Source organism: Argentina silus (assembly GCF_951799395.1).
Source record: "Argentina silus genome assembly, chromosome: 10".
Classification (NCBI taxonomy): domain Eukaryota; kingdom Metazoa; phylum Chordata; class Actinopteri; order Argentiniformes; family Argentinidae; genus Argentina; species Argentina silus.
The window spans coordinates 22,078,242-22,095,667 of NC_139664.1; the positions used below are offsets into that span (position 1 = coordinate 22,078,242).

The window sequence follows — 17,426 nt, forward strand, 5'->3', positions numbered from 1 at the left end:
CACACAAGTAATCAATCATGTTACAGCAATTTCACTTACATGAAACAGTAACATCTTTTTCGTTTTTAGAATATTTTTTACATTCTTTACCTCATGTTACAGGAATTTCATTGAATTTGTTTACACAGTACATATCAATACAACAATTAAAAGAACCAGGTATGAAATCCTGGACAACCTCATAAACCAATAAGGGGAAGCATACAGTATGGGAAGCTGTTGGGGGAATCAGGTAGGAAGTACCCAGTCAGCCAAGATCTGGCCTTTTCATAGCAAAGATAAGGCTCATGAATGGCAGCCGGAGCCGGCCCACTTCTGGCCCGGGGAACAAAGTACCTGGACCACATCTGGATGCCGGTAGAAAACAGACATGGGCCAGATCTGAGCCGTCAGTACCCTGCTGACAGGGTAACAGTTATACATTTCAGATTTTTAGACTCTTGAACTAAAGAAATGATCAGAACAAAACTAAATTTGTATGCAATCAATGGGCATACATTATTCAATGAAAAACATTTGGCAAGGGTATTGGAGCTGATTCATAAAGGCTGGTCAAGCACGATTTCCGTCATGTATTCAGTATCAAGTATTGCAGGCCAGGTTTGTGTGTGTCGTCCAGCTCTTAAGGGTGTGAGGGTGGATGCTTATCCTCAACCCAACAACATCACAGACTTAACATGTAGACAATGATTGATGCCAGAACACCAAGAGACATTGAGCTTCTTCTACTACTTCCACCTGTAGAGAACAATGAGAGAGATGTAGCGATTATCTTAAAGGCATACCTTTATAATATATCTGTCTACGTTTTTTTTTAATATATACTCCAAAAGTTGTATACATATTGGTTTCACCATTTAGAAATGGCAACACTTTTTATACATAGTCCCCCTATTTCAGGGCATCAAAAGTAATGGGACAGATTCATATAATGTCCAAATCAAGCACTCATGTTTACTCATGTTTGAAGTGTACAGAACCATTTTGTCTGCTTGAGTACAAGCAAATGCCTCCGAATTCATTGGAAGGCGCTTCATCATACAGTAAGACAATGACCTAAAACATACTGACAAAGCAACTAGGGAGTTTTTCAGGGCCAACAAGTGGAAGGTTCTTGACTGACCAAGTCAATCTTCAGATTTAAATACAATTGAACATGCATTTAATTTCCTGATGATAAAGTTTTCGGCAAAATACCTCAAAACAAACAACAACTGAAGATGGGTGCAGTACAGGCCTGGCAGAGCATCACCAGAGAAGATACCCAGTGTCTGGTGGGGTCAATGGGTTGACTTCAGGCAGTTATTGCATGCAAATGATTGTTGACCAAATACTAAACTTGACTGCTTAATTTGGACATTTGATGAATCTGTCCCATCAATTTTTTGTACCTTGAAATACGGGGACTGCATAAAAAGTATTTTCTGAATGGTGAAACCAATATGTACACAAATACCACAAAAAACCTGGTAAACTCCACTTTAACCTGATAACAATTGTTTGATTTCAAATCAAACAATCATGCTTCACTGTCCCATAATTTACACTAGACACTGTGTGTATGTGTGTATATCTATCTATCGAGAGAGAGAGAGAGAGAGAGAGAGAGAGAGAGAGAGAGAGAGAGAGAGAGAGAGAGAGAGAGAGAGAGAGAGAGAGAGAGAGAGAGAGAGAGAGAGATAGATAGTTGTAATTTCCTGCAGACAAATTTACAACAAAATATAATATATGTTCATATAGGATATGTCTTATGGTGATTAAATGATTGCTGGAGAATCTTATTAATTGTTATCTTACCATCCTTAAGCATGCCCTCAGTAAAGGAAAGGGAGCCATTATTAGGGGCTGGATCTATGCTCAGTAGCTTGCACATTAGAGGGTAGATGTGGACACTATCAAAGGGGTCTGCTAGATAATTCCTTTTGAAAGCTGGGCCAAATGCTCTGAAAATGGTTTTCATGTCCATTTCGCCATTGTGGAATCCATGATCTCCTTTGTTCACATAGACGATGAACCTCTGTTTAAAATAAAATAAGTATCATTAGAATAAACAGGGTAACACTTTATAATAAGGATACATTATTGAAAGGGGAACAACAGTCAAAAGTTGAAATCTAAGGTTGTGTTCTTCTTCACCTTTTAATATTTCATCTGATATGTGTATGTACAATGTGTCTCACCATCTAACATCAAGTTTAGTTTCTTTTTTTGAACAATAACAGTGCATATATATTTATTTAAGTAGTTTCAATTGTATGTCAATAATCATTCTAAAAATCATTCTATAGCTTTGGTGCTCTGCTTAAGATTTTTACAAATGTCTCTATTATGAGTTCCTATTGAATTTTTCATAGACACAGGGTCTGAACAAAAGCAAGGAAAATTTTGTCTACAACTGTGGCATGGTGTTTCCTGCACTAGCCCAGACAGTTTTTAGTTACATATGTTTCTTTCTTAGATACTGAGTAGTCATATTTTGGGCCTCATTCATTCTGGAAATGTGTCCACTCCAAACCAACTAATATTATGCCAAAATCCCCCTCTGAAGACTTGCAATACATTATTAAAACTTTACTACGCTGTAACAAATTGAGAGAAACATAATGCAGACAGTCTTCAGAGAGGTATTCTGTCATAATATGAGTTGGATTGGACTGTCGGCAAGGTCTTTTGGACATATGTACAGAATATACGATCATGCAACCGTTGTTCTCTACCGCTTCCACTAGCATTGCTAAAGATGCTGACTTGGAGATGCTTTACAGTAACTACCCAATAGATTTTGTCTAGATGAACTGATGATACCCTAGGTAAGTCAAAAACAAGGTATACATTAACAAGTGTGAATTGTCCTTGAAAACGAGTTTCTGTAAGCAGGAAGATGCCCGCTGTGTGTGAAATTATATCACACTGTATACAATATGTACATTCACCGAACACTTTATTAGGAACACTATACTAATACTGGGTAGAGCCTACTTTGCTCTCAAAACAGCCTAAATTCTTTGTGGCATTGATTACACAAGATGTTGGGAACATTCCTTTGAGATTCTAGTCAACGATGACATGACTGCATCACACAATTCCAGCAGATTTTTCAGGTGCACTTTCAAGCTGTGAATCTCCTGTTCTACCACATCCCAAAGGTGTTCTATTGGATTCAGATCCGGTGACTGGGAAGGCCACTGAAGAACAATGAACTCATTGTCATGTTCATGAAACCAGTTTGAGACGACTTTTGCTTTGTGACAAGGTGCATTATCATGCTGGAAGTAGCCATTAGAAGATGGGTAAATTATGACCATGAAGGGATGCACATGGTCAGCAACAATACTCAAATAGGCTGTGGCATTCAAGTGATGATTGATTGGTATTAATCAACCATTACACCACCTCGACCATGAGAAGGTGTACAGGTGTTCCTAATAAAGTGTTTAGAATATGGATGAGTACCATTGCAAAGTCAAATAAGTAAATACCTACCGAGTTTAAGTTGAAACCCAGATCAGCAACGACAACAATAGGCGGGATTCTGATGTTGTTGGCAAAATGAAAGTTTTCAGGAATATCTTCTTTCTTGTAAACTGTCATGTTTGGCACCATCATAAGTGCATTATAAACCTCCAGTTCCTTCCCTTCTTTTGGTTTTATTATTCCAAACCCACCATAGTCAAGGATCTCAAAACTAGTTAACTTCCAGAGATTTATGTAGTCTGAGAGGACTATTTCATCTACTAGAGGTTTTTTTTTAACAGTCGTCATGCCATGGTCAGACGTGATGATGACATTGAGTGTATCGTTGAGATGATTCTGCTGAATGGCTCCCCTCAGGTATCCAATTATTCTATCAATCTGCTGTATTATCAATTTCCTCTCATCATCGTCTGGCCCTCTCTTGTGACCTACATTGTCAGGTTCTCCATAGTACAGAGTTACAAAGTCAAAATCTTCCTCTGTGAACCAATTCATCACAGTGTCAATATTTTCCTCCCACTCTGTTTCATTATCATCTGGGTGACCATATTTCGCAACCACTGCACGGTTTACAGCTTGGCCACTATAATTGACGGCTCCTCCCGGATAGAAAAATGAACCTGTTTTCAGGCCCTGCAGGAACAGAAAGTTAAAATGGACAAATAAATCATTTTATTATTTATTATTTCATTTTCCCCATCATGGCAGAAATGGAGACAGTGGTAAAACTGTGCAGGTTTAGAAGATTAAACTCAGTTCAGTGCCAGGTGCAGCTAATCAATGTGGATTACTGTCATCAAACCAAACTTATTGCGAGCACTGGCACTGTAGCAAGAGTTTTCACAGGTAAAAACAACATCAAACGGCATACTTTAGCCAGCACACACTCCTATTGATATAACTCCTTGATTAGATCTGTAATCATAGCTGATTAAAAAATATACAATTTGGACTGCATAACTTATTAATTAGTGTCTTGCATAATGCAGTCGTAGCATGGATCGTTGACATGCCACTATAATATTAAAATACATTTGAATGAAATCGCAGGTGAAAAGGCAGATTTTCATGTGGCCCTCCTTTGGAGAAAGCAGGTTTCTGAAAGCTAGCATGACCTCTGTGATAGTTGCAAAGATATTTCCACTTCTGCTACCCACCTGATTTTGTGCTGTGATCCATAACGGCATGACTCCATTGTCCCACCACTCTGACTTCTGTAAAGTATCCCTATGAGTTACTTTTAGGTTAGTTGTGGAATTATACATCATATTGTGGACGACTCCATGGTCCTCTATCCATCTGCCTGTGAAAAAAATGAAAAGGCAGAGGTAAGAATAACATTGTTCACATCTTTACATTAGCCACTTCCATAGTACAATCTGCTGAATCATAATTCAGAAGCAGAGTGTTAAAGGGTAATACAAAATAATAATAAATTGTTTGCTTGCCTTTAATCAAATCATCACTCATGCTATAATTACATCACAAAGTAATGTTTGTGTTGTTGAATATTTGTTTTAAGAATATTAAGCAAAACATATATGAATTTCCAAAAAGTTGCTGTCAACAAACCCAGACAGTTTGAAAGTATATATTTGGGTTATTCGTTTCACCCAGGGGAGCAATCCTGCAGAGAGATGTTGAAGCCTGTTATACCATGTGGCCACATGAGAACTGCAGTGGCTGGTGCTAAAGAGCATGTTTCCTCATTTTAACTTATGTAGTTAACCTATGTACTTCATCTGGCCAAATAAAAAATAAAAAAATTCATTCATCCGTTCAACATTAGGGAGGACGATTTTTTTAAATTTGCTATGAGCATTTCTATTACAGCATATTGGATGTAGGTTGCTACAACCTATCGTCCAAATGAATGTGTATAACACAGGTGCACGTGAAGAGACTTACATTGGAGTAATCAAGGTGACAGTGACACATTCTGTACCACCTTGAACACCTCCTGCCTGCACCGAGCTGATCTAATCATCCGCACATACAGTTCACTTTCATATCAGCCACAAACAGCATCACTTTGCTATTTGTATAACGCGCCGTTCAAGACAAGCCCGGAAATACTAGCTCTGTATGGGAAAATCAATTTGAACGCCCCTCCAGCTCGTAATTACAAGTGGCAAACTCTGGGATCATCCTCAAGCTCAGAGTTTCCGACAAGTAGTTGTCTGATGTCATGTCAATAAGCAAGCATGGCAGGATTTTCAGACGTTTACTCTAAGTGAAGTGGAAATATAACAACAAACATTTTCTAAGGTATTAAATACACATTGTTTTGTTTTTCGTTTAAGTTAAAGAGGTTATATCTGGCCAACGTTAGCCACTACCTGCGGGCGTTCATGTTGTTTGGAGTTTCCCGACCTCAAGTCACTTGAATGCTCTGAACTCGGAGGTCTGAGATCACAAGTGGGTATTCATAGTTTCCTACTTGGTCATGAATGCACCATAATTCCTTCTCGCATCTATGCGCTCTCCTTGCACCTTTTCCCTTCGCCTGGGGACTTCAGTTCACAACAGCTGTCTGTGACCAGGTGCAAAAAGCTCTCCGGTCTTCATACCATATAACCAATAACCGCTACACAGCATATGTTGTCACCATACAACATGAAACCAGAACAAATGCACATAACCTACCATTCCAATCCATTTTTACAATCACGGAAAGCAACAAGTAGTTTAGCAGTTACACCGGCGGGCCCCGGGTGGCAATATATGAATAAAACCAAAAGCTTACCTTGATTCAGAGGAGTTGCAGTATTGGATAGACTAGCCAGCAAGCTAACATAAGGCATTGCTTTCTGTTTTACTCAGGTTGTTGAGTAGGCTAAATTAGCTGCATTAGCAAAGTAAGTGAAGGGTTGCTCCTTTGAAGCATGAATTTCTTCAAAACTTTTCAACTTTTGTTTTTCTCTCTCTTTGAGTCAACTACTCACCATGTGCACTCGCACTAGCTGTAGCTTATGCTTACTTTAGCCTACTAGATGTTAGTTCATACTGCAAGAGCTCTGATAGTTTGGAGGACGTCCTTCAGAAGTCATCATAATTACTATGTAAGTCTATAGAAGGGGTGGAGAACCACAAGCCTCCTCTTAAGTGAATGTAGCCAGGAGGAAGGAAATAGCTGTCCTCTGGCTATACCATGGTTCTACCCTAGATGGTGCTATAGCTGTCAGCAAATAACCATCTGTGAGTATTTCTTATCAAGACAATATTGATTGCTATTTGGAAGCTACCTTGCTAGGTTTGAATAACTCAAGCCATCATCATAACCAAAGCACGACAAAAGCCTACATTTATTAGATCCTGATTAAATTGTGATTATTACAGTACAAATTACAGTAACTTGAACTACTATGATAGATCTTCAAAGCAGCGCAAAGTGTTTGTGTTCTCGATTTAAATATCTATCTAAACCACAGTAATATTAACATGCTTGCAAAATGACTTGCTCTGACCAAACCTCAAACTTCCGACCTCTGGTTTGCCAACACACATAGCTGTCTCCTCAAATACCCGATGTTAACCAGCTGAGCTATCAAAAAGCTAGCTATTCGACAACGCGGGTGGGGGTATTTCAACTTGAGGAGTGAGTTTACCATCTCAACTCGTTACATAGGCCTATAAATCAATAATTCATGACCACTATCTATGGTCCTTACATTCCGTTGCTAATTCAGTGGTATGACAAATTGCAAACGTGAGCTTTCAAGACCACTAAAAAGTTAAACTTGAGCTTACCACAGGTAAGGTGGTTGCTATTTCAATGCAATGTTCAATTGATTTCAGTGTCACCTAAACAAATTACCATGAGTTCAATGTTATATTGCCTGTTGAATCAACCATCATACCTAAAAAATACTGATAGCAAAAGATGCAATTTCAAAACCTGCCAATAGTGTTGCTGGATTTAATGCAGCCTCTCCTGCACACAGGGAACATGTAGATTTTTTGTGTTTAATATTAGATGAGAATGCGCATGTCTGATATTCATGAGACACACCCCTCATCTGCATGGATTTGGTGAGATTATAATCCACGCTGGAGATCCGCACACACATTTGGTGCTAAAGCACAGATCTGTGCTTTCAGTGTGGCCAGAGAGGGTAGCAAAGTGCAATTCTGACAATCATGTATATTTTTGCCAATATTTCTGCCAGCTCTTGCTTCATTGTCTAAACAATAACTGTTGCCTACTGAAACACAGCATTTACTAGAGAAAAGGTAATTTCTTCCATTACTGCAACACTGCTCTGCAGTTTTGAGGGACAACACTAAAGTGAGACTCATTTAAGTTAATTTCTAGAAGTGATTTAATATAGCCTATTGAGATAACGTGACCTGAAGCAAATGCAGAAAGTTTTATCAAGATAATTGACACTTTTATAAACTGCTTCTGAAATAATCGAATCAACTACATTAATCAAACAACAATTATAATTCCTTAACGATAACATACAGCTTCATACATTCGCTAAAGCTAAATGAATAAAACACCTGTGCATAGTTATAAACCTGTTTAGTAAATGTCTCAACTAAGAACAAGTTCCTACGAGTGGTCTGAAGCACTTTGAAAATGAGAGAAATCAGTTGCCTTTGAGAGAGCAATATTTTTTTCTCAAAATCATGGCAGGCAAAACAACCTATTCCGTTGTTCTAGAAATGGCAATATGAACTAAAGCCATTAACATAAATTAACTGTTAATTTAGACCTAAGGACAAGAACGTTGATAAGAGGGTGGGAGTTGATAAGGGAGATTGAACTTTTAGAGAAATGTGCCTGTCGGTAGTGGCCAGGTAGACTTGTTTGATGAAACAAACAGCTTCCAGTGTATATTATTCAGTGATCCACTCACCCCTAAATTCATTAACATTGTGCCTACAACTTATTTTACAGTTTTTTTGTTGTTTCTTTAACGTTTGACAGCCAGAGTATGAATGCTTTATAAGCTAGAAAAATAAGTTCCAGAAGAAACTTTGTGGGCTTTTAAAGTCTTTGGGTTACGGTATGTAACCGCCGTTCTCTGAAGCAGACGTCTCACTATGGGATGTACACCCCTGTGTAGCCTGTTAGCTGAAACCCTATTCAATCATGCCTGGAACAAGCCGGGAGTGCTCTGCATGACTCCGCCCCAGCCTAGCCTATAAAGGCTATTGCAATGCGCACCCATTTAATTCTGCAGACCACCACTTCACAAGCCTGTAAAAGAGAGGCAATCTGGTGAGAGGTCAGAGCATCTTTTTCAGCCTACTCGGTTCAACATTTCCCTATGGGACATTTGCGAATGCCCTGATTGCCAAAGCCTGTACAGAAAACCAGAGTGAGTATGTGGAAATGTGCCCGGTACACCCTACTCAGTTCCAGCTCCAAGGACCATATGCGCTAAAGAAGGTGCAGTGACATCCAGGCGGTAGAATCTCATGAAAGTGTGACGGGAAGCCCAACTGACTGCAGCACAAGTCTCCAAAACAGAGAGGCCCTTTAGAGCCCGAGACATAGCAATTCCTCTAGTGGAATGCACCTGGACTTCTTAAGGGGGCTGCAGGCTTTTACTAACTACTGTATCACTGTGTGGTATGGCAGCACTACTGCTATGGACCGCAGACGCCTGCAGAGAGTGGTGAAGACTGCTGAGAAAATCACCAGGACTCCACTGCCCTCTCTGCAGAGCATCTACCACCGCAGAGTCCACAGGAGAGCCGCCTCCATCCTCAAGGACCCCACCCACCCCCAGCTCGGACTGTTCACACTTCTACCCTCAGGCCGGAGGTACAGAAGTGTCAAATGCAGGACCACCCGACTGAAGAACTCCTTCTTTCCCACTGCCATCAGACTCCTAAACAACCCATAGGAGATTAATATAACCGTACTACCTCAATAACTGAACTTTCCAGTTTGCATAATTGCACTGCTACATTTGCACTGTTTTATTATTATTATTGCTGCTATTTTATTTTATGCCTTAAATTTTGCTGTCTTGTACATTTGTTTAGTATATATTGTATATTCTTTAGTATTGTATATTTTACATTGGTTGGCATTCTGCGGACAGCAAAGCAAGAATTTCGTTGTACAGTGAAACATGTTTTCTACTGTGCATATGATAATAAACACTTTGAATCTTGAATCTTGAATCTCTTTTAGAACTGTACACCTCAACTATACAGTGAGAAGGTGCTGTTTGGATAGTGCCCACCCTGTACAAGGCCGGCAAAACACAGTTGATCACACTCCCTGAACGCCTCAGATCTGTCCTTGTAAATGCACAGTGCGTGCACCAGGCAGAGTGTTCAGACGCCTATCCTCCAGAGAAGAAACAGCTACTATACATCATAGAAATTACTTTGGGAACAAACGTGCCGTTAGGACGTATCGTAACCCTAGAGTCACCAGACTGAAACTGAAAAACATCCTTCAAACTAAGTGCATGAAGGATGAACCGAGAGCAAATAGAGGTCGCTACTGAGTCATGATCAAATCTAACAACAAAGCCATCTTATAAGAGCCATAACCCAAAGTCACAAAGATGATCACCAAAGGCTCAATGGAGCGCTCATAAGCACATCGAGAACTAGTGACAAGTCCCAAAGTGGGACAGGTGGCCTGTAGACTGGAGAGATGCGGTGCGCTCCCTTCCCTTCCAAAATGACGGATCAGGGGGTGAACCTCTAGCCGTTTCACCAGGACCAACATGGCATGCCAGATGGTGGCGTTAAGAAGGAAAAGGCTGTGGGAGTGGAACACTGAAAAGGCACCACACTCCGCTTCTCAAACCAACCCTCAAACGCCCTCCACTTGAGGTTGTGTAGACTCACTGGGAAGGGGACTCTAGCACCCTGAATCTACTGCTATAGATCCATCAATGGGTGGAACATAAGATAGGATAACAAGTCCCTGCGCACTGGGGAGGCGCTAAAGTCATGCTTAAAGAAGCTGTGCTATCTCCATCCACAAGGTCTCCCTGGCAAATCGGGAGAAAAGTGGCTGACAGGAGGGAAACTGTAAAGGAGCACGTCTGGTTACTGGTGAGCCAACACGTCCACGTCCAGATGGCAATATAGTCCTGTGATGCATCTCTTGGATAACATCCAGGGGGGGGTCGTCATTCCCCTGCTAGGGGGCCTCCATCTGACAGTAAATCTGCTCCCAAATGTATTCTGCCCGGTATATGTGTTCCTCTGAGAGACAACAGATGGTCCTACTCCAAAGCAGCAGTTCCCATGCAACAACCGTCCCTCTTTGGTAGTTGACATAAGTCACTGAGGATGCATTGTCCGACCAGACCAGGACATGAAGTCCCTGTAGGAAAGGATCAAGTGCATGCGAGCTGCTACCAGGGTGCAGAGCTTGAGAACGCTGATATGGGCAGTGCTCATTGAGTCTGCCCATATGCCACTCATTAAACATCCCTGAAATGACGCATCTGATGCCACAACCCTGGTGAAAGGACTCTCTCCATGAGGCAGCCTCTCAGCAGGCCAAAGGGGTCTCTCCACTGTTATAGCGCCGTTAGGCATGGTGTGAAGACAAGCACGCACAGCGCAGATGCAGAGAAGGATCCAGACGGAGTGCCATGACCCATTGCTGGAATTCTCACATGAGAAGGAGGCCAAGGAGAGCTTTTGGCACGATTTATTCAGAAGCCTAGGACGAACAGGTGCGACACTAGGAGCACTGTGTGCTCTGCTGCCTGTTCGGAACACTTCTGACAGGCTTGAGAGTGAAGAGCGAAAATAATTAAATGGGGGATGTCAAAGAGACATGAGATGTCAAACTGAGTTGGCTGAAAGAAAACTTTAAAGATGGTTTGCACAATAGATACAGTGCCTTTGGAAAGTATTCAGACCCCTTGACTTTTTCCACATTTTGTTGTGTTATAGACTCAATTTAAAATGTATTCAATCAATCATCAATCCACAGACAATATCCCATGCGAAAACTTGTTCTTAGAAAAAAACATACATCAGTATTCAGACCCTTTGCTATGACACTCTTAAAATTTGCTTAAATGCAAAAATGTCATCAACAAATCACTGAGTCCATCTTAATGCAAGCACAACATTACCTGTTGTCTGAATTGTTGCTCTCTGTGTAAACCTATTTTACATTAGAAATGTAGATAATCCTTCATCTAGGATATCGGAATGGCTGTGATAGTCATCCATGGCACTCAGCTGCGCCTTGTGCCTATGAACACATAACAGGCGTTCCGATATCCATGATACAGCACACTCTTGTGTGTTATTGCTTAATAAAACACTAGTAGAACATATATACAGTATGTGAATAAAATGCTCCTTATATACTATAGTTTGGCAGTTATTTCTTACCAGTGATGGTGGTAAAATGAGATGGAGATGTCATAGTGATCATCGGAGGAGTGATGTACTTTGCCTTCACTCCATCTACTACCAACTTGTCCATATGTGGTGTGTCGACATCTTGATCATAGTCCCATCTAAAACCATCAAAGGAGATTACCAGCAACTTTGTTTGTGTCCCCTTGGCCACTGGTTTGCAATCTATATAGAGAAGAATAGCAAATACTGAAAGCAACTCCAACCTCATCTTGATGTCCTGGTTTGTCCGCACACTTTACTTTGCTTGTGGACTGGATTGATTTTATAGAGTGCTCTGGGAGATATGGTTCTGCCGAGTGTTAGCTAAGATAAACCTTTTGGCAGATTGAATGTTATCGCTTGTTATCTAAAATAAATTGCCTAGATAGAAAGTAGTCTTTGGACCAACATAGTCAGCTCACAAAGATAATGGTTTGTCTTCTCAGCAACAATATACTGCTAATTTTGATGGCCTGGCTCGGTCCTGGTAGCTTTTTATGTAATTATGTAAGTTTTTGTTTTCATTATTCAAATATTAACACAGCTCAAACAGAGACGTGGTTGGTTAATAATTATGAAATTATTATATACAAATTCAGCATTTCTGTCATCCATTAGGAAACTTAATTTGATATTGCTGTAGTGAAGTTAAAAAAACCTATGAAATCCCCCCCCCCCCCAAAAAAAATAAAATTTAAAAAAATTAAGAGATTAATTAGATTCGAGAACTACAAGATTCGGCCACTAGTTCTAAAATGACCATTCGCAAGCCAAAAATGGTTCCCTGAAATAGACAGAAGTATTATAGTTTAAGTATTGAAGTTACCTGATTGGACAGACCGGGGCACACCTCCCCACACCCATGAAGAAAAACTTATTTTGCAAAAGTTTGTTGGCCTTAAACTGTGTGGTCTAATGAGATAAGAAATCAATTAACATTGTATCATGAACCATACAGTCAACACTTAGGCCAAAATTGCAGTAAAAATCTTGTTGCATGGCTTTAAGCCTTTGTCTTATAAACTCCTTACATGGATAAATGTCATTTATTGTTTTAAAATGAATTTTGTTCGATCTGGCCCTTCATCTTATGAAAGCACTTATGAGGTTTAGGCTTCCTCAATGTCACGAATGTGGATCCTGATTCAACACCTGCCACTAATTCAAGTCAGACTTGAGTAGTACTCGATCTCAGTTGTTCAGCGAATCGAACACTGATGTCAATGCAGAAAGCAGTGAGTCCTTGTCCTGTTTTCATTGTTGCCAAAATCAATGAATGTCAGCTAATGCCTTAATAAACTTTTTATTTAAATAAACTATCAAATGCATTATGTTATGTTATTTTACTGTCAGCCTACATGTATCAGCTATAATTCTCACAATGTTTTATATACAGTATATACACTGTATATACACATATGTATTCTCACAAAACACTTTATTAGGAACACTATACCAATACTGGTACGGCCTCCCTTTGCTCTCAAAACAGCCTCATGTAACGTCTCGTCCTGTTCGTTAGTTTGTTTTGACTTTGTTTCATGTTATTCATTTATTGCTTCTTGTTTATTTTAGTGTCCCTCACCTTGTCTCTCGTTCCAGACATCACTACCTGTGTGTTTCCCGCTTGTGTGATCGTCTACCCCGCCCTGATTGGATTCACCTGTTCCTCATCAATGCCTGTGTATTTAGTCTGTGTGTTTCCCCTGTCTTGTTGCCAGTTCATCTTTGGCCCTTGCGTCAAGCCTATCAGTGATTATTCCTAGTGTTTTTGTATTCACATTTTTTTTCTGACGTTCCCTGTTGCCATCTCCCTGAGGATTGTATGCCTACTATTCTGATAACCTTTTCTGGAAGTAAAGGTTCTTTTGGATTTTAAGTTTTGGTCTCTGAGTCATTTAAGACCTCTGCCCGCGTACTATATTCGTTACACCTCAGTTCTTTGTGGCATTGATTCCACAAGATGTTGGAAACATTCCTTTGAGATTGTGGTCCATGATGACATGATTGCATCACGCAATTCCTGCTGATTTTTCAGGTGCACTTTCAAGCTGTGAATCTTCTGTTCTACCACATCCCAAAGGTGTTCTATTGCATTCAGATCCGGTGACTGGGAAGGCCACTGAAGAACAATGAACTCATCGTCATGTTCATGAAACCAGTTTGAGACAACTTTTGCTTTGTGACATGGTGCATTATTATGCTGGAAGTAGCCATTAGAAGATGGGTAAATTGTGGCCACATGGTCAGCAACAATACTCAAATAGGCTGTGGCATTCAAGCGATGATTGATTGGTATTAACGGTCCCAAAGTGTGCCAAGAAAATATTTCCCACACTATTACACCACCTCCACCATGAGAAGATGTACAGTTGTTCCTAATAAAGTGTTCAGTGAGTGTATATACAATTAGGTCCATATATATTTGGACTCGGACACAATTTTTGTTATTTCAGCTGTTTACAAAACATATTAAAGTTACAGTTATATAATGAATATGGGCTTAAGTGCAGACTCTCAGCTTTAATTTGAGGGTATTCACATCCAAATTGGAGGAAGGCTTTTACAATCACAGCTCTTTAATATGTAGCCCCCTCTTTTCAAGGGACCAAAAGTCATTGGACAATTGACTCAAAAGCAGTTTCATGGACAGGTGTGGGCTATTCCTTTGTTATTTCTTGATCAATTAAGCAGGTAAAAGGTCTGAGTTGATTCCAAGTGTGGCATTTGCATTTGGAAGCTGTTGCTGTGAACGTACAACATGTGGTCAAAGGAGCTCTCAATGCAAGTGAAACAGGCCATTCTTATGCTGCAAAAACAAAAACATCCATCAGAGAGATAGCGGCAACATTAGGAGTGGCCAAATCAACAGTTTGATACATTCTGAGAGAAAAAGAATGCACTGATGAGCTTGGCAACACAAAAAGGCCTGAAATGTCCAAGGAAGACAACAGTGAAGGATGATCGCAGGATCCTTCACATGGTAAAGAAAAACCCCTTCACAACATCTAGCCAAGTGAAGAACACTCTCCAGGAGGTAGGCATATCATTATCCACGTCTACCATAAAGAGAAGACTTCACGAGAGCAAATACAGAGGGTTCACCACAAGGTGCAAACCATTCATAAGCCTCAAGAATAGAAAGGCCAGATTAGACTTTGCTAAAAAAGCCAATCCAGTTCTGGAACAGCATTCTTTGAACAGGTGAAACTAAGATCAACCTGTACCAGCATGATGGGAAGAAAAAAGTATGGAGAAGACTTGGAATGGCTCATGGTCCGAAGCATACCACATCATCTATAAAACATGGTGGAGGCAGTGTGATGGCATGGGCATGCATGGCTTCCAATGGCACTGGGTCACTAGTGTTTATTGAAGATGTGACAGAAGCAGCCGGATGAATTCTGAAGTGTTTAGGGATATACTGTCTGCTCAGATTCAGCCAAATTCAGCAAAGTTGATTGGACGGTGCTTCACAGTACAGATGGACAATGACCCAAAACATACTGTGAAAGCAACCCAGGAGTTTTTTAAGGCAAAGAAGTGGAATATTCTGCAATAGTTGAGTCAATCACCCGATCTCAACCTGATCGAGCATGCATTTCACTTGCTGAAGATAAAACTAAAGGCAGAAAGACTCACGAACAAACAACAACTGAAGACAGCTGCAGTAAAGGCCTGGCAAAGCATCACAAAGGAGGAAACGCAGCATTTGGTAATGTCCATGGGTTCCAGACTTCAGGCAGTTATTGCCTGCAAAGGATTCTCGACAAAGTATTAGAAATGAACATTTTATTTATGATTGTTAATTTGTCCAATTACATTTGAGCCCCTGAAAATAGGGGACTGTGTATAAAAATGGTTGCAATTCCTAAACATTTCATACGATATTTTCGTTCAACCCCTTGAATTAAAGCTGAAAGTCTGCACTTTTGTGTCCACAGATTGCATCTCGATTGTTTCATTTCAAATCCATTGTGGTGGCATACAGAGCCAAAATTATGAAAATTGTGTCCCTGTCCAAATATTTCCGGACCTAACTGTGTGTGTATATATATATATATATATATATATATGTATATATATATTAGATTAGATTAGATTCAACTTTATTTTCATTGTGCAGAGTACAAGTACAGAGACAACGAAATGCAGTTAGCGTCTAACCAGAAGTGCAAAATAGCAGAAAGTGCAATGAACAGTATTTACAGGTAGTGCAATATATGAGCAGTAAGTAGTGCAGTATAATATAGTAGTGCAGTGTAAACAGTATATGAGTAGCATTAGCATTATAGCAGAGTAAATAAGTTACAGTATGAACAGTGTAGCAGCATATGAACTGTATAGTAATGCAGTCTAGCAGTATATATATGTATTAACAGTAACATGAGGTAGATAGCAGAATAAATATAAATATGGAATGCCGTATGAACAGTATAAACAAGTACAGTATGTGCAGAGTATTAACAGTAGTATTAAGAAAAATATAAAGATATGTGCATTATGAACAGTATGGACAGATATGTACAGAAGAGCAGTGGTATTGAGTAAGAGCAGGGGAGGGGAGTGATTGTCCGGGTGGGGGGGGGTTGCAGGGGTAGTAGGTTGTCAGGTAGATTGTCAGGTATATATAAAATTAGAATTAGAATTTATCAGTCTCCTTTTGTGCAATAAGCACATGGCTTTTCATGAAATTTCGCAATTATTTGCGAGAGGGGGGATGATGTTGGGCACACGGCATAGGGCACAACTTCAGGATAATGTGTAGTTAGCCTGCCCTGGAGCAGGTTAGAGCTTCAGGATAAGTTGCTATAGGAATCTACCTGGCTAAAGGCTGAGCCAACGTCGCAACATGGGCTATCCGGAGTTGGAGCAAAATGTGGTCAAAGTTAGCTCGCTTTGGAGAATACCCCTCAGGTTAGAGCGCTCATGATAAGTTGCTATTGTAATTTACCTGGCTAAAGGGTGAGCCAACTTTGTGACATGAGTTATCTTGAGTTATTTCCCTAATGGTGCATTCAGGGGTAAGAGTGGTTATAAAACCTGAGTTATTGCATTTCTTATCTGAAAAATCACCTTTGACCACTGCCATTTATTGCCATGTGTTTTGTAAGTAAGATAATACTGTACTATAATGTATTACCATGAATTTATTGCACCATAACATGTTTCCATTATGCACAAGCATTAATTCTATCCCACAGTTTCGCACCCACAGTATCACAAGTATTATGTAAGTTCTTGATCAAATCAAGTTGTCAGGTTTGTGTATAAAAGTTAATGTTTGTAGACTACATTGAAGTGCTTCTTGGATTCATGTGGATATTTGAATCCTTTCAGGATTCAAGGGTTAGTTTAGGAGTTTAAGGTCAAAGTAAACTTTGACTATCCCACCAGTGAGAAATTCATTTGGTCGTATGCCACGCTTAAAACCTGTTACATTCCCACTCCTGCATGTGCGTGTGTCCTTGTTGTGTTTTGTGTTTCCTTCTGTTTCTCTCTTATCCTGTCATTCTACATTCAGGTGTCCGTCAGCAATTGGCCATTCGTCCCCGTCATCACTCATCTGTTCCTGCCCAATCAGAGGGCTGTCCTTTTTCCTT

General features: G+C 40.0%; 1 protein-coding gene across 1 annotated transcript; it reads right to left on the reverse strand.

The window, feature by feature from the left end:
- Positions 1-342: 342 nt before the first annotated feature.
- LOC310811361 (ectonucleotide pyrophosphatase/phosphodiesterase family member 7) lies at positions 343-12,052 on the reverse strand (the record flags this gene model as incomplete). The annotated part of the gene is made up of 5 exons (XM_083679481.1): positions 343-738; positions 1,798-2,017; positions 3,484-4,107; positions 4,632-4,777; positions 11,815-12,052. The coding sequence occupies 5 exons, from the start codon at positions 12,050-12,052 to the stop codon at positions 665-667; spliced, it is 1,302 nt and encodes a 433-aa protein (XP_083535607.1). The 3' UTR covers positions 343-664.
- Positions 12,053-17,426: the final 5,374 nt, after the last annotated feature.